General features: G+C 37.6%; 1 protein-coding gene and 1 pseudogene across 2 annotated transcripts in view; one reads left to right on the top strand and one right to left on the bottom strand.

Moving 5' to 3' along the window:
- The window catches only part of Nkain3 (sodium/potassium transporting ATPase interacting 3), a 617,618-nt gene that overhangs the window by 495,842 nt on the left and 95,496 nt on the right, over positions 1-26,280 (top strand). The window contains exon 5 of one of the 2 annotated variants that reach the window (XM_021159669.1): positions 14,348-16,271. The exons of the other annotated variant lie outside the window; for it this stretch is intronic. Within the exon in view, the coding sequence (XP_021015328.1) occupies positions 14,348-14,377 (30 nt within the window). The 3' untranslated portion in view covers positions 14,378-16,271. Of the gene's footprint in view, positions 1-14,347; positions 16,272-26,280 lie in introns of those variants that run through there. 2 annotated transcript variants of the gene reach the window in all.
- Positions 24,759-24,902, bottom strand: LOC115031055 (annotated as a pseudogene).

Here is a 26,280-nt window from a genome sequence, read left to right as displayed (position 1 = left end):
CTCTCTCTCTCTACACATTACTAGCTCCTAAAAAGTTAAGACACTGAACTCAAGAGCCTTCAAACTCAGCCAAAACTCTTTACCCCTTCTAAATGGATACACAAAGAGTAGAAAGAGATGTCCTCTTACAATTGAGGTAGTTTCCTACTGGATATATGAAAATCAAAATTAAAACTTTCAGTTGTGAATAAGCACTTGTATAAGATGTATTAGGGCTTGAGACTAATTGTACTTCATACTGTAATACAAATTCATTTTTTTTTCCACTGAGATAATTTAAGTCACTGTCGACTTTGTAAGCTAGGACTGACAGCTGTTGTGATCTTTCAGGTTCAGCCCATCCTGTCCATCCCACTGCTCCTCAGGGATTGCCACCTGCTCTCAGACTGTCTAGGCTCTGCTTCACTACAGAATTACTAGAGAAGGATGCATGTCTAATTACTTAGCAAAACTGAAAGAAAAAAAAAAACCTATAGAGTCCATCACTAGCGATCCACGGAATAGTAACAAAAGGGCACAGGGGAAAAAAAATGGTTTGTAATTGCATTCTGTCAAACAGCTAGATAAGAAGGCAGCAATTTTGCATTAGAATGCATTTGGCTGGCCCATTTACAATGGACTGGTAATCCCATACATATTTATTGCCAAGTGAAAAAAGGCAGCATAAGCTTTTACCCTTTGAAGAAGGTCTGTAACACGCATGGTGTCAGTGAAGTATGAAAATGGGGTGACTTGGTTGCTTCTTCATTTGTCAAAAGGGTTGTCTGAGCTGGCACATGTACCCAGGCTGAACACAGCTGTATGAAGCATGCTCTGAGGGCAATGGCGAGCATAGGTTTCAGCTGGTGATCTGTGGTATCGACAACTGCTCTGACCTGAAGCAGGGTAATGTGGAATCCCCAGATTAGCAGACATAACCTTGAATGGCTGAATAGAATGAACTCAGAGAATAGAATGAACACAAAGAGAGAGAGAAGAAGGCAGGAAAAAAGAAGCAATTCCCCTGAGGTGATTTTGTGTTGGTTTACAGTGCATAATATTAATCATTCACACTGACTGAGGAAATAAACCAATTATTTCCTTGAATGGAACGGTGTCTCTCACGCAGTAAATATATCGCAATTCTGCATGCTATGTATGTCCATGAGCAAATATTAAAATATATCATGTATGGTTCTACAGGTTATTTTACATTGTTGTCGACTCCAAAAAAGATTTAGATAGCTAGTAAGAGCAACCAATAAATAAATAAATAAATAAATAAATAAATAAATAAATAAATAGGGCTGGAGAGATGGCTCCGCGGTTAAGAGCACTGACTGCTCTTCTGGAGGTCCTGAGTTCAAATTCCAGCAACCACATGGTGGCTCACAACCATTTGTAATGAGATTAGATGCCCTCTTCTACAGTGTTCTTACATATAATAAATATATAAATAAATAAATAAATAAATAAATAAATAAATAAATGGACCAAATCACCTATTAGTAAAATAAGAGAAAGGTAGAGAAAGAAATCTCAGGCTTTAGGCTGAGAAATATCTAATTAAACATGATAAATATGAAATATGTCCTTTGAAAGGCCAGAACAAAGGAAAGTTCAGCAAATGAATATGATTAACCCTGAATTTTAGAATATTATTAGAATTTATTAGAATTCCTCAGATGTAGACATCAATACTGCATTTGTTTCTCTTGCTATGTTGGTATAATGATGAGTGCAAATAGGCAATGAGCAGTGAGTGAGTGCCTCGGTGTGTGTGTGTGTGTGTGTGTGTAGTGTATGCATGTGTATGTATCTGTGTGCAGGCGTCTCTCTGTGTGTTCTTGTGTGTGTGTATGTATCTGTTTATAGGTGTCTGTGTATGTATTTGTGTCTCTGTGCAGGTGTTACGTGTGTGTTTGTGTATGTGTGTCTATGGTATCTGTATGTTTATCTGTATGCATGTGTCTGTGTGTGTGTATTTGTGTGTAAATCATACATAAATATTTCTACTAATGCTTAAAGAGGAAGCTCAAAGGTTACTTGTGAGTTTGAAGACTGAGATTCTTAGAACAAGAGTTATAAAAGGAATATAATCATTGTCTCATAAACTCTGCTGTGTGTCTGGTGCCTTTCTAGGCACTGGGTTGTGTTGGGGCCAGCCAGCGGCTCACATGTCCGGATTCGAGCCTGGAAGGCATCTGGGAATCTGGAAGAGAAGAGGGAATCTAGGTGGCGCAAGAAAGATGGAGCTAAGACAAGATCCTGATCAAAGCTCAATTTTACTATTCAGAAACACGGGGTTATGAAGAAGGGGGAGGGGCCAATTCCCGCCAAATCATCTTCGGAGTCCAGCTGCAGGTGACCACGTGAATACTCTGGAACAGCTAGGCAGCAGATAGCAGCAGTGGGAGTGGCAGAACGATAGGGTGGCAGGCTCTACCCCCATGATCTCCTAGTGATAACAGTCAAGCCTAATCAGCCAGATTTCAGGCTGAGAGGGGGAGGTTACAGGGTTGCATAGAAAAAAATATATATACAGTCTTGTTTTCTTCATACTTAAAAGGTTTATAGAAAGCAGAGTGTGCTTTACATGAATAAGGAACAACTGCTGTATTAGGGTTAGCAATATGAAACTGTCATTTCTGTAGGTCAAAAAATTCAAATATTCAATTCAGATACTTAAGATTTTCTTTCAGAAGTCTTTTTTTTCTTTTTTATTGGATATTTTCTTCATTTAAATTTCAAATTTCAAATGCTATCCCAAAAGTCCCCTATACGCCCCCCCCCTTCCGCCCTGCTCCCCTACCCACTCACTCCCACTTCTTGGCCCTGACTTTTCCCTGTACCGGGGCATATAAAGTTTGCTAGACCAAGGGTCCTCTCTTCCCAATGATGGCCGACTAGGCCATCTTCTGCTACATATGCAGCTAGAGACACGAGTTCTGGGAGTACTGATTACTTCATATTGTTGTTCCACCTATAGGGTTGCAGACCCCTTCACCTCTTGGGTACTTTCTCTAGCTCCGACATTGGGGACCCTGTGTTCCATTCTATAGATGACTGTGAGCATCCACTTCTGTATTTGCCAGGTACTGGCAAAGCCTCACAAGAGACAGCTATATCAGGGTCCTTTCAGCAAAATCTTGCTGGTGTATGCAATAATATCTGGGTTTGGTGGCTGATTATGGGATGGACCCCGGGGTGGGGCAGTCTCTGGATGGTCCATCCTTTCGTCTTAGCTCTAAACTTTGTCTGTTTCAGAACTCTTAAACTACCTTCAACCTTGACATTTTGGAATGATTTTGACAAGAGGATACACTTGTCTATGAGAAAAGATGTCCTCTCAGACAGAATAGTTTTTGAGGGCAAACTGAAACAACTTTTCTCAGAACTATAAGAACAAAGGTTGGACTCAGCTGAATTTTGTACTTAATGACTCCCACTCCCCACCCTCACTATGGCAATGCTGCCATGTCAAGTATCTTCTCCCTACACATGACACGCCCAGTACATGTCCCAGTTATACCACTGGCCTCCAGGTTTCTTAGTCCATGGAGAACTACAGGCATGCATTACAGTTCTAGAAGGGATTACATTCACACAGCTCATCTTTTGGCACCCAGCTGCAAATCTTGGCCAGTTTAAACACTAGTTGTCTCTCTGGCCTTCATATCAACCAGTAGAAAAATCAACTGTAGCAGTGGAAATAAAACAGCTGTGTGTGGTGCCAATTCTTGAGTTGAGGGTGTGGCAGACAAGAAATGGAGAGGGAAGGAAATGAAGTTTTCATTCAATGCTTGTTGAAATCAAAATGACTGAATCTCTTGCTACTGCCACCCAACCCAGGAAGGTTGATTCAAGCACTGGAGTTGACAGCACTAGATATATAAGAAGATCAAGTCAATAAAATCTTCTTTGTAGCTGTAAGAACATCCTAAAGAATGTGTTCCTATTATCATTACCCAGAATACCACTAACTTCATCAAACCTGACATTTCTACAATAAGTAATTCATATCAGTGCTGGAATCTTAGCCTGGGGTGGGAAATAACTGATTAAGTTGTAACAGCGTGATGCCAGCTCTTATTGATTAAGTACTTCTGAGAATATAAGCAATAGTTGACAGTCATTCCTTTTCTTCTCATTCAAAAAGATAGGCTTTAATATCTGCTGTTTGATGTTTAAGATGAAAAGAGTCTTATAAAGCCAAAGGCTCCTCAGTGAGGCTGTGTGTTCCAGCATTGGCAGCATCTTGTCATCTGCTTTCTGTCACTGTTTGGGGCCTCAGAGCACATCTTGTGTCATTTTCGTCTTTATAAGTTAGGTGTCTTGTCTAGCAAGAAATGACTTTATAATGAGGTAATTATTTTTGACATGTGTATGTAGGTCTTGTCAGATTCTAATAAATAGCAAATGCAGCACGAGACAAAAAATAGTTTTATATGTCCAATGTGGTATGTAAACATAAGAAAGCCCCATTCAACTGACACTAAGAAATTAATTAATAAATGGTCACCATACAAAAGGGGAAAGTAATACCAACCTAGTACTAGCAGAATAGTCCTTCATCCTGAAGCTACTACGTCCCTGCCAACCTACCGTATGTCTAGTAAAATGTCTCTTGAAATAAAAACTTAAAAATCTCAAAGTTTGGTCAGCAAGAGATTCCATCATTTTGATTTCAGTGAACTTTGAATAAAAACTTGATTTTCTTCCCTCTTCATTTCTTACAATTTTTGTTGTTATTGTTTGTTTTATTGAAACTATTTTATACAATATATTGTGATTACAGTTTGTCACCCTCACCTCCTCCCAGATCCTCTCCAAGTCCATATCTTTTCTTTCTTTCTCTCACTAGAAAAAATAGGCAAATACACAAGAATAAATCTAATAAAAAATCAGGTATAAAAGAAAAAGAATGAGAGGAACACACACACTATTAAAATACACAAAAATATCAAGAAATCATAACAGAAAAGCTAAAAATGCCCAAACAGAGCATGATGAAACTAAAGTTCTCCAAAAGGACCATTGACTTTGTTTTGTGTTGGCTATTTACTGCTGGGCATGAGGTCTCCCTTTAAGTGTGCATGTATACTCAGTAACACTCCATTGGAAGACAACAAAATTTTCCTTTGTGAGCAGTTGTCACACCTAGAACCTTCCCTGAAACACATAGGTCCATGATCCTGAACAATTAGAATTCATTCTCAGTACCACCCTCTTAGATTCTCTTTATGTGAACATCACAGGCACACACCAACCTAGATGTGATGGGTTCTGGTCAGCTAGACTGCACAGCACTGTCTGCTATTCCTAGAGTATCTGCATATGATAATAGTGTTGTAAATGCCACAAATGACTGTAAAAATCAAGTTAAAGGTCTTGTTTGGCTGTTTGCTTTTAATGATCTGCCCATATAGGGCACTGACAGGCCTGGAAGCAGCTATGTTGCTCCAGGGAGTGAGTGGGAGTTGGGGCTACAGCCCTGAACCTTTGCTACACCCTGCTTATAGAGGATAAAACACTGCACACTTCTGATACACCAACCTTACTTTAAAAGTTCTTCCTTCAATAATAAGTTAAGGAGCTAAAGAGATGTCTGGGTCCTTAAGAGTGTCTGCTGCTCTTACAGAGGACTGCAGTTGAAGTCCCACGAAGATCAGTCAGCTCAGGATGCCTATAACTCCAGCTCTAGGGGAACCTATGCCCTCTGCTAGTTTCTGTTAGCACCAGCACTCAGATGCATACACTGTCCCAAGCATACAGACATGCACATGCATCAGATAAATCTTTTTTAAAATCATATGTTAAATTTTTGCTTTACATGTTAATGTTTCTGCCTTTTGATTGGTCCTGCTAACAGCTTAAAAAATAGAACACTGCACAGTTGTATGAATATAGTTATTCTAGTAGTATTTTTTTCTCTTAAAATTTTTAAATGACTTATTTTTTCCCATGAATTGTCTTCTGTAAGCTCTTCGATAAATACAGTTACACTAGGCCCATACCATGCCAGGCTTATCACTGTCTTCTTCCTTCTCATTGTAAGATTTCCCACCTGTGAGGGCAATGCCTTCTTCTAGAATCCCTCCTCATGGCCTGCCTGAGGAGATATAACCTTTTCTCTTCCATTTCGTATGAATAGGAGCACACTATAAAACAATGCTAAAAGCTACAGTATAGTATATACATAGCATTATTATCTACCACAGACTCTGAAATTCCATGTGCGATATTGTCTATCTTCCCATCAGAAGTGTCATAGAAGATACATCTTCAGCAGTGTTGTCAAAATCCTATAGTAATAAGTTCTGTTTTGAGTTCACAGTGGCAATGATCTCATCAAGAGATGAACATCTTAGCTCTTGGAATCTTGTAGGAACACTTTTGTAAACCCTCCTACAGGGAACCAAACAGTGGGTGCCTGTACTATTTGCTTCATTCCTTGGTCTATGAAGAATTCAGTTCATCAGACTTTTTTCTCCACGGGATGAAAGGCATTCCCCCAGGTATCCATGTACAAAATGAAAAACTATGAATGCTTTGCCATTTCGCTCAACAGCAGCAGCTCTTTCCTAGAGACCATGTGTGTCCTTCCTCTCATGTTGTCTTATTAATGGAATTATAGTATATATATATGTATATATAGTATTACATATATATACATATATATATATATGGAATTATAGTATATATATGTATATATATAGTATTACATATATATATATACATATATATATATATAAATGACTTCCAATTTGTTTATTCAGTCTTTTCAGAAGTCAACCAAAACTAGTTACAACAGAATCTGCTGGGGAGGGAGGGGTTCTATTGCCTTTTTCTTGCCTTTTATCTTCTTTCCTACTTTCTCTGTGGTTGATTTTTTTTCTCTTCCTTTCTTTTCTGCTAGTTGAAGAATTTTTTATCTATTTCTGGACTCTCAATGATTAGTCTTAACTTCTGGATAATCATTTAAAACTCTAATTTTAAGCTATGCTTTATCATCTTTTGGTTACAATAGTAACCACATAGCTTTAATTCCAATCACCTCTGTCTTGATTATGTTGATTGTATTGAATTTTTAGTTTACGTTGTCTGCAATGAACATAACTCGATATTTGCATTACAAGTTTTCTTTTTTTTTTCCTGTGGCCTAAACATGTAGTGAGAAGAAATTTGGAAAATAAGGATTGATTTTGATTCCCAGTTTCAAGATATACATTTTATCATTTCAGGGAAGGCATGGAGCCAGGAAAGCAAGACAGTCAGTCAGGAAGCAGAGAACCTTTAGGAAGTAGGCAGATGTATAAAACTACAAAGCCTGCAGCTGCCCCAGCCCCCGACCAGTGAATGGCGCACTTTTTAAACCAAACGCAACTTTTTAAACCTCCTAAAGATTCCTCAACCTTCCCAGACAGAATTCTCAAGGGTGAATGCAGGAAACTTTTAGGTACATTTCACTTCCTTTTTCTTTTTTTCACTTTGCATTCCAATAGCTGCCCCCTCCATCACCCACAATTCCTCCTCCACCCCTCTCCTTCTCTAAGTGGGTGGAGGAACCCTGGGTATCCCCACACCCTGGCATACCAAGTCTCTGCAAGGCTAGGAGCATCCTCTCCCACTGAGGCCAGACAAGGCAGCCAGAGGAAAGTATCTCATAGATGACAGCTTTTGAAATAACCCCTGCAACAATTGTTTATGATCCACATGAAATTAGAGCTGCACATCTACTACATATTTGCTGGGGTGGGGAAGGGTTTGGTCTAGCCTGTGCATGCCTTTTGGTTGGTGGCTCAGTCAGTCTCTGTTAGTCTTCCTGTGAAGTTCCTATCCCCTTTGGGCCCTTAATCCTTCCACAAACTCTTCCATAGAGTTCCTGTTGTGTCTTATAAAAATAAGAAAAGCAGAATATGTTTGTAGAGCCAGGTATGGTGAAGTGGAAGGGGGTGCCTCTGCGAGCACATGATGAGGCACTCCTTCCCCCTGAGGTACTAGCCATATGAGGATGGATATAGTTTAGAATAGAGTTTATTTGGGGCATAGGAAGGGAAGTTGGGAAGGGAGTAAAGACAGAGAAAGGGAGATGAAGATGGATAGAAAAGAAGAGAGGGGAGGGCAGAGGAGAGAAGGGGAGGGGAGGGGAGAAGAGAGGAGAGGAGAGGAGAGGAGAGGAGAGGAGAGGAGAGGAGGGAAGGGAAGATGAGGGGAGAGGAGAGAGAAGAGAGAAGGCTGGCCAGGAGCACATTAACAGGAGAGACTGGAAGTTGGAAGAAGGGAGGAGAGAGAGGGAGAAAGGAGTCAGGGAGAGATGATAGTCAGAATAAGAGAGTGAGGAGGGGGCAAATAGCCCCTTTTATAGGCTGTTTTCCCTCACATTGTCTAGTGGGTTCTGCAGCTGTCATTTCCTGTTACTAATCACACTGCTGTATTGTGTTCTCTAGGTAGCACATGTGTGAAGACAATATTTGACCTGATATCTCCTGGGGAAACAATAGGAGGGGTGATTACTTCCCAGAGTGATTCACACCTGTTTGACAAGTGTGTTGAATTCTCACTGTAAGTCAGGGGCTTTTATGGATTTACCCAGAGAGTCCTCCAATTCAGGGAATTATTTTAATGCCATATATTTTACAGATAAAGATAGAGAAGAACAGGGTAGCAAATAATGTAGACTTGACCACCCAGCTTAAAAGAAATCATATCCCCAGCATAAAAACTAGATCTTCTAATTCCAAATCTAGTCTAATTGCCTATAGAGTCAATAATACTTATTTTCAGCTTTGCTTACTTGTATGACTCAAAGAAAATATAATATTAATATAAAGACACTTTGGCCATTTAGTTGATTGTCATATAATTGACTAAAGCCTGCCTCGTCAGGTCTAAGGTGAAAATCAGACTGAAAGCTTACATCAGGAGCCCTAATGCACAGTAGCCCTGATCTGGGGAAGTCATTCCGTTCTAGATGGCCGAAAGTTCTGGACACAGCTGCTTGCTTGAACAGTCACGCTCATGAATTTTAGATGTGGGATAGATTTCCCTACCGCATGTTGAGAAATTGAAAAATGGGAAAAGGGAAGAGTAAATGACCTTTGAAAGACAGAAGAGCTTTTACTCTGGGGAAAAATGTAATTCAGTTTTCATGCACATTCCAATTCTTTTAGAATTTGAAGACTTATCGAGATGTGTGAGCAAGTTTAATGGGATATATTTGCAGGAGGAGGTCATTTCTAAGCTAGAAAAATATTTATAGCATGAAAGCGTAAGAATAAGAGAGGGACTGCATTTCAGTGTGTTCTTTGAGAGTAGGTATGAGCCACAGTGCTCCAGGGACTTCAGCTTTCTCATTTATAAAATGTTAAGCCAGACACTTGTCTTCTAACGTATGAAATGAATATGTTTCTATTTGATAACACATGTTGATATTGATTCTTCCTTACAACATGTGATACATAGGTATTTTATTTTAGTATCTCTTTTACTGACTTCTATTGAGTTGATAAAGTTTTTAGTATTCTTCATCGTATGGGTGTGTGTATGTGTATGTATATGCATATATGTATGTTTCACTGACCACTGCGAAACTGAATATGTAGTTCATTAGAGATTGCGTTAACTTAGATTTACTTTTCTAGTTAACCTTTTTGAGGCTTGAAAATGTGAATTTGTTATAGTTCTAAGATATTATCGAGTCATTGTCCTTATCCCTCCAGTTTTCCAGGCAGCAAATATATCTTGCAAATCCTTCAGTGTAACTCCCTGTGCCATCATCCACATGATGGAATAGGCAAATTTTCCTACTTTCTTATTCACTGCTAGCCTGGAGTGTCCCTTGGTAAGACAACACCACAGGTTGCTTCACTAATTGCTCATGGAAGGACATCTAGGTTGTTTACGATTTGAGACCATTATAAATGAAGCCATTAAGAATTGGGATAGCATTGGAAATGTAAATGAGGAAAATACCTAATAAAATTATTTTAAAAAAAAGAACAGTTGTGTGCTAGGTTTTAAATGAAAAGATGCAATTCTTTTATTTTTCAGGGACACTCAGGGTGGCAGTTGCTCAGTATGAAGGTACTTGCATATATGAATATAAGAGAAATTACCAAACTATTTTGTTAGGTGGATATGCCATTGCATAGCCTGTCAAGCAATGCATGAAGGAGCTAACTTTTCTAAATTCTCACCAGCTTTTGGTACTGACACTGTTTTTTTTGTTTTGTTTTGTTTTGCTCTGTTTCTGGTTGGTTGTTGTTTTTTTGTTTATTTGTTTGTTTGGTTGGTTGGTTTGGTTTGGGTGGGGTTGTTTGTTTGTTTGTTTTCTTGTTTTGTTTGACATTTTATAAGAGTGGAGTCATCCCCCTTGGTTATTACTTCCCTAACATCTAATAATGATGAAAAATATTATGTATGCTTATTTTTGCTGTTTGTGCGGCCTCTTCAGTGAAATGCCTTCCTTCTCTGCTACAGTTCGAATGTGAAATGACCTGCAGGCCTGTTTGTTGGTCACCACACCCTGTCACTACTGAGAGATGATTAAACACTGAAGAAACGAATTCTTTGTTTAGCTCTGTGCCCCATTTTTAATGGGGCTATTTAATTTTCTGGATTAATTTAATTTAATCCAGCTTCTTGAGTTCTTTGTAAATATTGGATATTACTCCCCTATCAGATTTAGGATTGGTAAAGATCCTTTCCCAATCTGTTGGTGGCCCTTTTGTCTTGTAAACAGTGTCTTTTGCCTTATAGAAGCTTTGCAATTTTTGTCTATTCAGAGACTGCCCCACTTGGGGTTCCACCCCATAAACAACCACCAAACCCAGACACTAGGCAGATGCCACCAAGTGCCTGCTGACAGGAGCCTGATATAGCTGTCTCCTGTGAGGCTCTGTCAGTGCCTGGCAAATATAGAAGTGGATGCTCACAGTCATCCATTGGATGGAGCACAAGGTCCCCAATGAAGGAGCCAGAGAAATACCCAGGAAGCTGAAGGGGACTGAAGTCCCATAGAAGGAACATCAATATGAACTAGCCAGTACCCTCAGAGCTCCTTGGACCTATACCACCAATCAAAGAAAACACATGGTGGAACTTGTGGCTCTAGATAAGTTTGTAGTAGAGGATGGCCTAGTCGATCATCAATGGGAGGAGAGGGCCTTGGTCCTTCGAAGGCTCTATGCCCCAGTATAGGAGAATTCCAGAACCAGGAATGGGAGTATGTGGGTTGGGGAGCAGGGGGAGATGGAAGGGGATAGGGGATTTTCGGAGGGGAAATAGGAAAGGGGATAATATTTGAAATGTAAATAAAGAAAATAATCTAAGGAAAAAAGTTTGTAATTTTCATCTGCTCTCTTCCACAATCATTTCTCTACCTTAGTTTTAGAAATGAAATCTTTCATTGAGCATAGGGTGTACCAGTTCAACTAAGCACCTAGACTCTGCTTTGCTGGCCTACATGCCTGACCTTTGATATGGGTTCTAGTGTCCAGTCTCATGCTTTTCTTGTGTAGCAAGTACTCTGCCAAAGGAGTCATTTCCCCAGCTCTAGTGGGTTGTGTGCATGCCTTTGTTTGTCTGTTTGCCTGAATATTTTCCCTCATACCCAGCTATTGTAGAATTAATTCTGTTCTTCATAAGACCATCTTCAATTAAATGTCTTCAGTCCTCTTGCTTAGGATCTTGAACACACATAAATGTTTTGCTACACTCATGTGGATTTATAATCTGAAATAAATCCATGTTCTAGTTGTAGATTTTGTTAATGGTGTTTCTAAGAAAGGGACTTCCAGATATTTTTAAAATTTGACTGATAATAACCTTGTAAGAGTCTCTGGGTTTTCTCCCTTTTCTTCTGGGTGCTTCAGTCTTTCACAGTTTGGCATTTGTTAGCTTCTCTGTGGTCCCAATCCTGCTCACAGACTGCAGATTTTCCCTTGCCAACCAGGTCTCCAGGTGGGTGTAAGACCTCTGTTCTGAGAAGTTAAAGGCCACATCGGTTCCCACCACTCACCTAGATCCAGCTTCTCTTGTAGAGATGAATGCATATCTTCCCTGCTCAGATACTTGAAATGTCCATAGAAGCCTGGGACTTAGGGTGGAAGTTACCAAGCAGACAAAGGGCTTTAGTAAGGCTGGCTGTGTTATTTGTGGCATTTGTCTCTGGCAATCACAGTCTTTGCAGATGCTTCTTGTTGCCACACCATAGTATAGCCAATCTGGCCACTGTTCCTGCAGCATTTTCTTTCTTCTGGTTTCTGCTCATGTTTAATTCCTCTCAGCAGTTGAGCCTAAAAATCTGTTGTTCTGTCTCTTCACATATTTTTTAAGCTGGATATTTGAAGTAGAAGAAGAAGAAATGTGTTCACATTAACATTGTACAGCTTAAGCCAAAACTTGTCCTAGAATTAATAACATTTTTCTATTTGATTTTAGAACTCAGAAAATTTTAAGTGGAAGATATATCTGCTTATCTGCTCCCAAAACTAGAGTTCTATAAATTCTACATGTCTATACAAACTCATTTAGTGTACTGTAAGTCTATATCTACACATAAATCCAATGTGTTAATGTAAAAACTGAAGAAAACTCCTCTGTAAAAATGAACTGTTGCCACGTTAACCCCTGGTTTTGACATTTACATCAAGTAGTAGTTGTTATCAGTGAAGGATACACAGAGCACAATATACTATTTTGTTTTGTTTTGTTTTGTTGTTGTTGTTGTTGTTATTGTTGTTTTTCAAGACAAGGTTTCTCTGTATAGCTCTGGCTGTCCTGGAACTCACTTTGTAGACCAGGCTGGCCTCGAACTCAGAAATCCACCTGCCTCTGTGTCCTGAGTGCTGGGATTAAAAGCGTCTGTCACTATGCCCGGCCACAATATACTATTTTTTATGATTTCCTGTGAGACTATGATTAGAGGCTTGAGCATTAGCTGCTCATTCCAAAGACCTGCATTCAACACCTAGTACCCATGTTCTACAGCTCACAACGGCCTGTAACTCCAGCTTTAGGGGGTACAATCCCCTCTACTAACCTTAGAATGACCAGAAAACAAAAACAAACTCATTGAACAATTTAAAAACTTATATAAACAGATTGGGTAGGCTAGTAATGAATTACTATATAATAATTATTTAATAATAAAAATATAAATAAAGATGGAGTATATTTTTGGTAGGTTAGGGAATTATCAATTATATTATATATTTTTAATTCCTTGAATTTTTAATATTGTTGGTTTGCTAAATAGTTATGTCATGACACAAACTAAAGGATGTACAAATGGCATCGTAACTGGCATTTGCTGCAAATATTAAAATGATGGGAATAGGTAATGATGGCTGACAAAATGTTACTAAGCATTGCAGTTGGTTAACCGGTGAGCAGGAGGTCATCCAGGCTGCTCTCTGTTATGTTTATGTTTCCAATTTCACAGTAAAATTCTTCTCAATCAACGTTTTATGTCACATCTTCAGATTATTTAGACCCTCTCCTCATTTAAATTTATTCTGAGTTACAGCGACTACACAGGTTAATTTTTTCAGTCACAGTAATACTTTTTGTTCCTCTGAGTCATATCTTTTGTATTCTAATGTTCCAATCACGTATCATGCAAAAAATAGTATGGTATGAGTCTTAGCATTCCCCGTATAAGTTAGATAAAATGACCTGCTTTGTTTTTCAAGCGAAATTATTGAGGAAAAGATAATTTGCCTCCATTGTTATTACCACTAGTCTAATAACTGATATTTTTTATTTGATATGTAATATGGGTGTTTATTCTGCATATGTATGTGAGCCACTTGTGTTCCTGATGCCCATCAAGGCTAGGAGAGGGCATCATATGCTCTAGAACTGGAGTTATAGACTATTTTGAACTGCCATGTGGCTGCTAGGAGTTGATCCTGAGTCTTCTGGAAGAGCAGTCAGTGTTCTTAGCTGCTGAGCCACCTTTCTTGCCCTTGTAGTAACTGACTTTTATCAGGTATGAAATTGTTAATTATTAAATAATCTTACTATCAGTAAGATTTTCAAACTTTCTAGCAAAAATGCATGGTGATTTTTTTTTTTTAGTTGCAGATTATATACATGCTTTATGTTTTAAAAGACTAAGTAAAATAAAACAAGTTTGGCTGCTGGCAAAGGAACTCAAATGACATTATTGAGAACAGAAGAACACTGCCGATTAAATAAAAGAGTTCTATTTTAGGAAAGTATTGGAATATTGGCTACAGCCCTAGATTAACTAAAAGCCAAGCACTAGAAAGGTCATGAAACTGGAGGGTAATTTAGAACCCCATGACTAAGGACTTTTTCTGGCAAAGTTGTCCTTAAATGTTTGTGTTTTATCTTACAGGTTAGAAGAACCAACACAGGTTTGCTATAGGAAGACAAAAGACTTGTATTTGTTAAGCATTGATCTCATGCAGTGGTGTAGAGTATGGAATGTATAATGAGACCCAGACATGAGGGAAATGAAATACAAAGCTTTTTTAAAAGCCCCAAGCAAGAGAAAAAAAATGACACAGGAGGTGGGAGGTGAAGGGTGGTGGGGATACAGGAAAAAATGCCTTGTCTGAGAAACAAGATCTGTAGGCTCCATTGAAATAGGATGAGGATGAGCAACTAAGAGTTCTATTGTCGCCTTGGGAGACTATTCTGAGAGTTACGTGGCCAGGTGATTTCATACTTATACTTCGGAAAAAGCCAAGCTACCTGTCACTTTCTGCTGGCCTTAAGCTACAAACCTGAATGTCTTATTATAAGCAATTGTGACATAATGATAATTGTTTGTGCATCTAAACGTATCTGGCTATGAAAAAGATCCAGTACTAATTAGATGATATGAAATTGTTTTAGCTCTGTTGTAATATTAGGGGACTACAATTTTCCTGTGGATTATTCTTAACTAAAACACCATTATGAATAATATAACTGTAGATGATGTAACATCGTGATCCATGATTGAGAATACAAAGTAGGATTAGGAGAAAACCGGCAGGAATGTGAGGTTTAAACGTCTTAAATTACCTACAAGTACCAACTCAGAACTGAAGTATAATCTATTGCTTCTAGCCTGAGATTCCCGTGTGCCACAGAGTGATGAGAATATAACCAAACATCAAACTTTAAATTTAGTAAAAACCATATGAGGTATGTTTGCATCTCTTTTTTTGTTGGTTGATTGCACAGTTCTCAAGTGTCAACTTTCAAGTTTTCCTATAGTGATGTTGTGTCACAATGTCCAAAGCCTATACATACTGGAAATAAAGAAGAAGACAAGACCACAATGAGCCAATTCATTAAGGTATTAATTCAAAAGTCACTAGGTAAAACGCAATCAGCAGAGACAAAAGAAGAGTCACACAGAAGCCTAAGGAAACAGGTGAGAACTCAGGGAGTCCTTGGTCATGAGAGACTGGTGTGTTGCATGGCTCTAACATCCATGAAGACAAAGCCTGTATAAGCAAATACAAACACAAATATACATATACATAGTTAAATAGTGAGAAGCAATCTGAGCTTACAAAGCTTTTATTGGTGTCTTGTTTCCTGCTTGTTTGTATTCTCCTGAACCTATAACAGGCATAATTATAAGCAAGAGTACTTCAAATAATGCTCATTGTGTTTAACTTTAAGATACTTACAAGATTCAAAGCCTAAATTATCTTTGTGGGAATGAGCTTTGAGCTTTTCATTTCTTTAAAATGAAAACAGAGTTCAGAATGATATTAAATATTTTCTTCTGTAACATTTTTTCCTTCTTTATAGATAGAATACAATTCTTTTTATCTTGTGCCTGGCAAATTCATTAACAAATATTTCACTGTCAAACAGATGACAATCTGTAGCCCAGCTTAACCCTCGTCGTTCATTAGAAGAGAGATGGGAAATGGGGAACTTCAATTTCTCTCTTACTGTATCAAGTCTGAAATCTTATCTCCACATCAAAGGTTAGCTTTAATACTCAAAAAAGAATGCCCTCATGTCGTTAAGAAAGTGTTCTGTCATGAAAATTCTCAACCTTGGAAAGAGAACAGGACATAGACTCTTCACCAGTGCCTCACATCAGTGAAATAGGTACGTTCATAGGAAACAATAAGGACTTTTTGAACAAGAAACAGAATTTTGGAAATAGCATCCTTAGTTCATTTTTATTTGTCATTTTAAGTGACTATAAATTCCTATATCATATGCTAGCAGATACATATATGTGTCATGAGGTACATCTTTAGCTCAGGTAATCAAATATCAGTTGACATTATAAAACTTGCTAAGAATGTTCTTTCTGAGCTCCCATATTCATATCATTTGGAAAGCCGGGCAAATGAGAGATTTTTAATTACGTCCACCATGCCATGTCCTTGTGCACATATTCCCATGTGAGTTTCACAAAATGACAGTGTGTTATCAAAAGAAAAGCCTAGAAAAACTAGTAAAATTCCTATTTTCTGCACACTGGGAAAGAACGCCCACAGAGTCTGTGCTTTTTGAGACAGTAGCCTGGCTTTGAAAATCCATTACCTGAAGGTTGATAACCACAGCTACACTGGGTCTCCTTCAGAATGGCATTACTCCTTTATGACCCTGTATGGAGTTTAAATTGGGTTGAGCAAGGTGACCAAATCCTTCTGTTATCGAAATGAAGCATATTGTCAAAAGGAAAAGGCAGCGGCTGATCTATAGTAGTTGTTTTATTGCTGATTTTATCTTCTTGATGGTAGAGTATAATTTCTTTCCTCTCCCAGGGATGGAAGAGCAACTGTTTGAAAGATTCTAACTAAAAGCATCAGTAGGAAATTACTTTAATACATATACAAAAATAGAAACTAGGTGAAAGATTTCTTTTAGTATATTAAGAGCTGTTCAATAAAAACATTAATGTGATATAAATTATACATTAAGGAATTTTAAGGCACGTTAGCATCTGACATCTATGCAAATAACATGTACATGTTAATTTTGTGTGGTTATCAAGGTGAAAGAACTGTGGCAGAATGCCTACATGCCTCGACTAATGTTCTTGAACAGAAGTATGAACAGTCTAAGAAAGGCTTATGTTTGAACCATGATTCTCAGCGGCCTCATTTTCTCATTAATGTGGGGGTTGGGTGGCTGGTGTTAAATTATGCTCATGTTCATATTAAACATGCAGCTTGGAAGTCCTAGAGACTATTGCTAGAAGCCTTGTCTTTGAGATATTTCTCATTACACACACACACACATATTCATGTACACACACATACACACATGCACAGAAAAAACTTAGATCATTTTCTCCTTGATATTGTAATACTAAATATAGTGAGCCTTTTGTATCTCATGCTTGTATAAGTTCAATTAAAAGTACTAAGAAAATTTCATCAGAGCATTTACGAACCTACTATTCTTTCTTAAGTAATGCATGAGGGTGTCTATTTCCATAACTGTGTAACACTAGATATATTATAAGTGATCTAGAAGTGATTTAAATATATTATATATTCACATATTAATACCCTATAGAAAATATTTTATCCTGTTCAGGTTTTGTGCCTTTGGAGATCTTATAAGCAACTCCTGTAGAAACTGAGGGAGAGAAAAACTAAAAATAAATAAATTGTATATGATGTAGAAAAGAATAAACAAATGGGCATGTTTTAGAGTTGTAACATGTTTTAGATATATTACAGAGTTAAAGCCTAATAGCACATTTCTATTGTAACAATAAAGTGAGCCCTTACTTAAGTTTATTTTAAACCCAAGTACTATGCAAAGGCTCACAGACCTCAGAAACAGCCAAGACACTGTCTTGGAAAAGCAAAGTTCTCAGACTGAGTAGTGAAGCCATGCCTCATGTGCCAGTTCACCTAGCCATCTAGTGTGGTGCAGCTCAGCTGAGGGCATCTCTTCCGGCTTCATACTCACTACAGGTTTAAATATTTAGGATACTCATTTTCTAGCAGCTAGATAACTTAAACTTTGAATTCTCCAGAAAGACTCTTTTGGGTTACACACAGCCCAAACCTCACTTTCCTATTATTAAAACCTAACCACCATATCAGTTATCTTAGATTAATTCCATACAAAACAGCTCTAAGGAGGAAATTATTGTATCGGGTGTTTAATGGTGTGTGCCCTTTGATGAACACTGGAGGAAATGAAGGAACACATTAATAGGGGTGTGGGACTGCAGTGCAGTCTCAACAAAGACTCCAACTACATGACATCTGAGAACAGGCAATATACCTTCCAAACTGCTTTGTGTGGGAAGCAACAAATTTTATGACCTGATGTTGGCCTCCCCAGAGCTGAAGGAATGGGTACTTGATCCTGTAAAGAGAATCTGAGTAACATGTCACAACATTCAATATACAAGTGTACTATAAACCTTTCCCCTGCTAGCACATTAATGTAATGGACAGTCATTTCTGCTCAACCTACTGGATGTGTGATTTGAGCCTTGTTAATATAAAAGTGAACATAAAATGTTCCTGCAATATAAGAAAAACAAACAAATAAACAGCAATAACAACAACAAAGAAGCAGAATGGAGATGACAATAGAAGCTTTTTGTGCTTTGGAAGTAGAAAGGATGGGGACTTTCGCTTCACTTAGTGGGAAAGGTCCTCTCCACTCTCATATATCTAGAGCCTCTGTCTACCTCTGAGCTTCTTCTCCCTCAGTACTCTGCCATTCTCCAACCACCTGCAATCATGGTAACTTGTATCCCAACGTTCTCACTACCCCAGTAATCCTCAATACTGCATATCATCACAGTTTTATAGGCATCGTGTCAGTCTCACTAAGTAGTTCTAGTAACTGGAACAACACAGCACTAAGGAATCACAGAATGGAGTTAAAAGAGCACGTACGGGGATCTAGACCTAGAATCCCAAATTGGGCTTGGAAGGTTGCTACAGTGTGGGATATAAGGAAGTGTGAATAATGCTTATTATGTGGTCTGCCATCTGGCAAGGCACGAGTTTAAACTGAAGAGCAAGTTAATGGACAGCCTTACATTGTCTCCTGCAAAAATGAATCATTCAATGAGAGTCAGACTTAGAAAATTAAAGGAAACTGATTCACTTGTTAGGAAGTAGATTCATTTTCCAAAAATAACATTTTATCAAGTATAAGTTTTAATTACTATATGTTGTTCAATTCAAGTGTGTTTGTGTGTGTGTGTGCCTGTGTATGTGTGTGCATATACATGTGTGTGTGATGTGTGTGTTTGTGTATGTCTACTACTGTCTCCTTCATCCTCTTAACCTAGGCATCTCTGTGATTAGTAGAGCTATCACAGCAGACCAGAAGCCTGTCCATAAGCTAAGCATATGGCAAGAGCATCTTCATTAATACAGTGTGCATACCTGACTATGCATGAATCTCACCTACAGATCACACACACACACACACACACACACACACACACAACAGATGGTGAGGAGAATCCATAATACATTATGTTTATCCAACTAAGCTTCTTTTGTTCTCTCCCTAATCTCTGTACTCTGTCCCCAGGAGAGACTGTATGTTATAATGAGAAAAAATTCACTATATCAAATGAAGCAATGTCTTAAATTTGTTTTTATCACTTATACATGTTGTACATATTTGTGTTATCTTTGTGCACTACTACATTTAAACCAGTTAAACAAACTGAAACATGGATTCCCTTAGCCAGATTGAGAATTAGAATTACTCCGAGATTGTTTAAGAACATTTTGTCCCTTTCCTTGAAGATATTCAATGAATGGATGTGAAATGGGGTCAGAGGACTATGCAAGAAGAGGAATATCCAAGTATTGACATTATTGTTTAATGCATGTAAACAAATATGTAATTATGTAAACTTCCTTGACTAAGACTAAGTGTTTATCACAATCGCGCACAGAACTCTACTCTAGAATGCAGCCCACATGTCTGACTTCTCTAGTCTATTCAGGTTGATGTAGTTCCCTTAGGTGGTATATATTCAAATTTCCTTAAAGCTACAATCCTTGTTCTTTAACTTTGTTAAATACGATTTCCCATGTTCCCTCCAAAAACACTTTCCATTCTATACTAACAAGGTTAATTTTAACTGGATAAACCTCAAGAAATTGAATTCCACTCCCTAAGCACTTCATAATTACCAAATAACAGGCACTGATCTCTCCAAGAAAAAAACCTGATCTCATTAGTACCTGCTGCTTTGGTAGAGAGAAGACAATCATATGTGAAGGGTACTATACTTTTGGAAATGCTAATTAATTATACATTATTTATTAGAAATACAATGCTCTCCCTGTACTGTAGCTAGGAATACAGAGGATGCCTGGGAAAACCTAAATAGCTGAGATATGCTGAATTGTAATGAACCACGGTCGTTTGTTCTAAAGCCAGGTTCTTTTGCTGGTTTGGAAATAGCTTTGTATTACTCTCTTCTATGTCTTTCCCCTGTATTAGAATGAACTTTCAAGGTCTAAGAATGGTAGTAAGAGATTACTTTGTCATTTGTCAGGTTTCAGAGAAACTACCCTGGTCCTACCATTTGAATTTCTCTTTGACAAACGGAAATGATAGATTAATAGTAATATATTATGAATAAATAATTTGCCAGCCCAAACTATGTCTGTGGCTTTAAAAAGTGACTTGTAATGTAGTGAAATCAATCCCTTTGCATAAATATTGTAGAATTGTACCTATTATAAAATCATTACCCATTTTTTCTACTATTTGTTGACATTAGCAACAAATAGCTACTAACAAATTCTATCTCTCTTCATATGGGACACTCTGAGGACATCCAGTTCCCAGGAGCCTACATACTTATCTGTTAAGTTTTGGCTTAGAATGCTAAGGAAGGAAACAGCAAAGATTAAACAAGAGCACCCTTGTAGACCCCAGATGTCTCTCACCTTCAATTTTATTATATGATTTCTAATGTAGTTATCAAGTCTTTCAAATAGCTGTTCAGCTAGAATGTGAGGAACATACATACTTAATTTCAGATTCCTATGTAGTGTCTGCTAAAATCCATTGGTTAAGAGCTTGAACTAGAATACATTTAGGAAGCCATTTAGTAAGGAACCCAAAACCACTCCAGGAGAATCTTGGGAGAAAGGAACATGTAGACGCAGCATGTGAATAAGCCATGTGAATAAGCCATGTGAATAAGCCATGCCAAAAAGTGGATATCCAGTCAAAAGATACCACCTGCTCTGACACAGGAAGGCAAAGACAAAATAACACACTTCAATCTGCCAAATCAAAAAATTCATAAGCAAAGTAAGTTCCTGTGGTTGCTTTATAGCTAATTTTGATAATGTACAGTAGATAGATACTATGACTAGATAAAGAATCCCTCATAAGATTGATGATAACTATGCAAAAGTAGGTCTCAGAGTCAGGAGCTCAGCTGACCCGAATGCAAAGTAGCTTGGAATGTCAGTCTCTGCCGCCTGAGTCATAACACTCAAGTGCTTTAGAAACTTGAAATTCAAAACCTCACCCCATACCAGACTGAAAATATAGACACTCAGTTTTGACAAGGTACCCAGTAAATCATGTATGTCCTGATTCCTGACCCTTACAATCTCAGCCCCTCCAAAAAGATCCCTGCAAGTATTTGGACCAGGGGTGACATAATGTATCACCAACAGTAAAGGTGAAGAAAATCAGAGAAGAAGAAAAAAAGCAGTGCTACAAGGAAAGTATATGAAAAGGTTCGGGAAAACGGTTTCTTCAAGACAAAATCAAACCTAGCAGAGAGAAACTCCACACAGACTGTAAAATGTAAGGGATAGTTTGAGGGGGTGGTACCTGTCTGTTATCCCAGTATTCATGAATAGAAGAATCAGTAGTCCAATTCCATTCTTGGCTACATAGCAATTTTATGCCAGACTAAGCAATCCAAGACTCTGCCTCAAAAGGATTTTTTAAAAATGTATTTATTCATTTGCTTTACCTTCCAATATCAGCCCCCCTCTTCTCCCAGTACCTTCTCATGCAGATCCTCACCCCATTTCTCCTTCCCCTTCTCAAATGACAAAAGAGAATACCCCTCTAGGTATTCCTCCCACAACCCCCATACTACCCCTCCCCCAGGCACATCAAGCGACTGGAAGACTAGGCACATCCTCTCCCACTGAGGCCAAACAAGGTGGTCCAGTTAGTGAAACCAAAAACTATAGGTTCAATCCAATCCCAACCTAAACTTTATGACATTCTTCACAGAAATTTAAAAAAAAATCTAAAAATCATATGGAAGCAGAGAAGAGCTCAGATGGCCTAAGTAATCTGAGAAAAAATAACACTGAAGGGACCATCATAAGATATTTCAAGCTAAATTACATAAACAGCATAGTACTGTCACTAAATCAGATGTGTAGATTAGATGATTAAAATAGAAGATCTAAACATGATTACATGTACCTAAGGCCTGAAATTTAACAACAATACCAGGAAATACACACTGGAGGAAATACAGCATCTTAAACAAATAGTGCTAAGAAAAATGTGTCCACATACAGAGGAATAAATTATAATCATCGTCCACAAAACCCAGCTCCAAATGGACAAAAGATCTCTATGTGAAACCCAAAATGCTGAAGCTGCTACAAGAAAACATGTGTAGTTCTCTACATGATATCCAGTAGATTTCAACCTGTCTGTTGTGACTCCCCTGAGGGTCAAATGACCCTTTCACAGGAGTTGCCTAAGATCATAGAAAAACGATATTTACATTGTGGTTTGCAACAGTAGCAAAATTAAAGCTATGAGATAGCAACAAAAGTAATTTCATGGTTGGGGGTTGCAGCATGAGGGAACGTGAGAAGCACTGAAATATAGGCATAGGGAAATACTCTATGAATAAAACTCATTTGTTCATGAATTAAGGCAAACAATTAAGAAAGGATACTTAATGATATCTCTAAGCCTCTGTATACCAATTTAATAAAGAGGAAGCCCATAGAGCTAGAGAGAAGCTTTAATACTATATATCCATCTATCTATTCAATAAAGAATTAATGTCCACAAAATACAAAAACTCAAAAAAATATCAAGACAACAAATATCCCTATTAAAAATAGACTATGTATCTGAACAGAGAATTTTCAAAAGAAGACATAAAAATGACTAAGATATATCTATTAAACTGTTTAGAATCTTCACAATTATAAGAATGCAAAATAGAGCTACTTTGAGATTTCAACTTCCCAAGCAAGAATGGCTAAGATGTAGAAAACAATTGACAATAAATGCTAACTGGGTGGTAAGAACAGCAGAAATTCCATCTACTGTTGGGGGATTATAAACTGTTGTAACACAATGGAAATCAGTATGAAGAATTCTCAAAAGGAATGGCTAATTCTGTTTGTTTAATGACTAGATAGCTACAAATGATAGGTTAGGAGCATAATAGGTAATAGAAAAAGAATGAGGGTGACCAACACTCTAATCAATGATACCTTGGTCAAGGAAGAAAGAAAGAAAGAAATTAAAGACATTTTAGAGATTAATGAAAATGAAGCCACAACATACCCAAACTTATGGGACACAATGAAAACATTCCTAAGAGGAAAACTCATAGCTCTGAGTGCCAACTAAAAGAAACTAGAGAGAGCATACACGAGCAGCTTGACAGCACACCTAGAAGCTCTAGAACAAAAGGAAGCAAATTCACCCAAGGAGTAGACAGCAGGAAATAACCAAACTCAGGGGTGAAATCAACCAAGTGGAAACAAAAAAAACCAAAAACAAACAAACAAACAAACAAACAAAAGACCTATTCAAATAATCAACCAAAAGAGGAGTTGGTTCTTTGAGAAAATCAACAAGATAGATAAACCCTTAGCCAGACTAACTAGAGGGCACAGGAACAATATCCTAGTTAACAAAATCAGAAATAAAAAGGGAGACATAACAACAGAACCTGAGGAAATCCAAAGCATCATCAAATCCCACTACAAAAGGCTATACTCAACAAAACTGGAAAACCTGGATGAAATGGACAATTTCCTAGACAGATACCAGGTACCAAAGTTAAATCAGAATCAGATTAACGATCTAAACAGTCCCATTTCCCCTAAAGAAATAGAAGCAGTCATTAATATTCTCCCAACCTAAAAAAACCCAAGACCAGATGGGTTTACAGCAGAGTTCTATCAGACCTTCAAAGAAGACCTAATTCCAATTCTCCTCAAACTACTCCACAAAATAGAAACAGAAAGTCCTCTACCCAATTCATTCTATGAAGCCACAATTACTTTCATACCTAAACCACATAAGAACCAACAAAGAAAGAGAACTTCAGACCATTTTCCCTTATGAATATTGATGCAAAAATACTCAATAAAATACTCACTAACTGAATCCAAGAACACATCAAAATGATCATCCATCATGATCAAGTAGGCTTCATTCCAGAGATGCAGGGATGGTTTAATATATGGAAATCCATCAACGTAATCTACTATATAAAGAAACTCAAAGACAAAAACCACATGATCATCTCCTCATATGCTGAGAAAGCATTTACCAAATCCAACACCCATTCATGATAAAAGTCTTGGAAAGATCAGGAATTCAAGGCCCATGCCTAAACATAATAAAAGCAATATACAGCAAAACAGTAGCCAACATCAAACTAAATGGAGAGAAGCTGGAAGCAGTCCCACTAAAATCAGGAACTAGACAAGGCTGCCCACTTTCTCCCTATTATTCAATATAATGCTCAAAGTCCTTGCCAGAGCAATTAGAAAACAAAAGGAGATCAAGGGGATACAAATTGGGGGATACAAATTGCTTCAGATTGACTTTGAAATTAAGGAAGACAAAAGGAAACTCAAGGAATAGTTCTCATGTTCCAATTACTAGAAGCAAAAGCATCCTTCAAAGAAAACAGATTTCTACACTTGATCTTAGCCAAAAGGCCGAGAAGTGATGAAAACAGATTTCCAGAGTAACTATATATTTGAAACTTAAGGTGATGAAAGTTGTCATGAAAATGCAGAAAGAAAAAGAATCTAAGATTCATTTCAGAGCATAGAAATCTTCAAGTTATGCCTTCAAAAATAAGTAGTGCCTTTGTCTTTTATTTCACATAAATGTGGTTTTAGTAAGTCATATGATACAGTTTCATTAGTTAACTGATCTTTTGTGACTATCGAGTAAAATTTAATACTCATATTTAGTTATCTTTCCCACTTAGAAATTAATGAGTCTAGAGTATTCCCCTGTATTTGATGAGCCGCTTGCAGTCCACGTGAGTTATAATAGTTATTTAAAGGTGGCTGAAACAGTACTAGTGACAAAATTGAATAGTAAAAGTAAATGTAATCAAGCAGTATAGGTCTTTATATAAGACAAGGATTTAACCTTTTTAAATTTCCTGAAATCCTTCTGTCCTGTTATCCATCTCACTGCTATGATAGGATACTTCAGATATGTCACCAAAAGGGTTTACCTTTAACTCAAAGTTTCAGATAGTGTTACCTGTGGCTGCTTAGCCCATGTATTTGGGTAAGGACATCATGGCTTCAAACATGAGTATTGGAGACTGTCTTATCCTTCTTTGGCAAACAGGAATCAGAGAGAAGGATACAGGAATGGAACATGAGGACATACACACCCAAGGATATGCTCCCAGTGACCTCTTGCCACTAGCTTTGGTTTTCCTGCATTCCATACCTCTCAATAATGTGATTATATTACGAGTCATTTAAAGACTACTCTATTGAAAAGGTTAGAAAGCTTTAAATCTGTCCCTGGAAATGCCTTGCCAGACTTTCCCAGAGGTATACTTTGCTAACCTCATAGGTATTTACTAATCTAAGCAAATTCACCATCAAAATCCACCATCTCCCTCTCCCTCTCTCTTTCTATTTCTCTGACTTGACCTCAAGGTCTATGGAAATGAAGTTATTTCCATATTAAATACAACCCTAATATAAAATAGCATCAAGATTTCTACAACTCAGAACTGGAAGTCAATACAGGAACTAACTTAGCCATTAGAATGTTCGTAAAGTTAATATTAGCTTTAGTATGAAAAGTAACACCTTAACCTTTTAATAAACTTTAACCTAGCTTGCCTATAGAATGAAAATTTGATGGACATGTTCATTACTAAAATTGGTAAGTGTCATCAATGATAAGTCCACTTTTGGTAAAAATTAAAAACAGTTTGGTTGTTTGTTTGTTTTTCTGGTTAAATTCCTTTAAGACTCTACTATTTGTTTCCTATGAAACCACTAGCAAGATCGTCACAGTATTTGGATCTTGTAAATGACATTGTGGATAATGAACTGGTATTTATTTTTA

This window comes from Mus caroli, chromosome 4 (genome assembly GCF_900094665.2).
Source record: "Mus caroli chromosome 4, CAROLI_EIJ_v1.1, whole genome shotgun sequence".
Taxonomy (NCBI): Eukaryota; Metazoa; Chordata; class Mammalia; order Rodentia; family Muridae; genus Mus; species Mus caroli.
The sequence above is the reverse complement of the archived record's forward strand: the minus strand, read 5'-3'. Positions and strand labels throughout refer to the sequence as shown.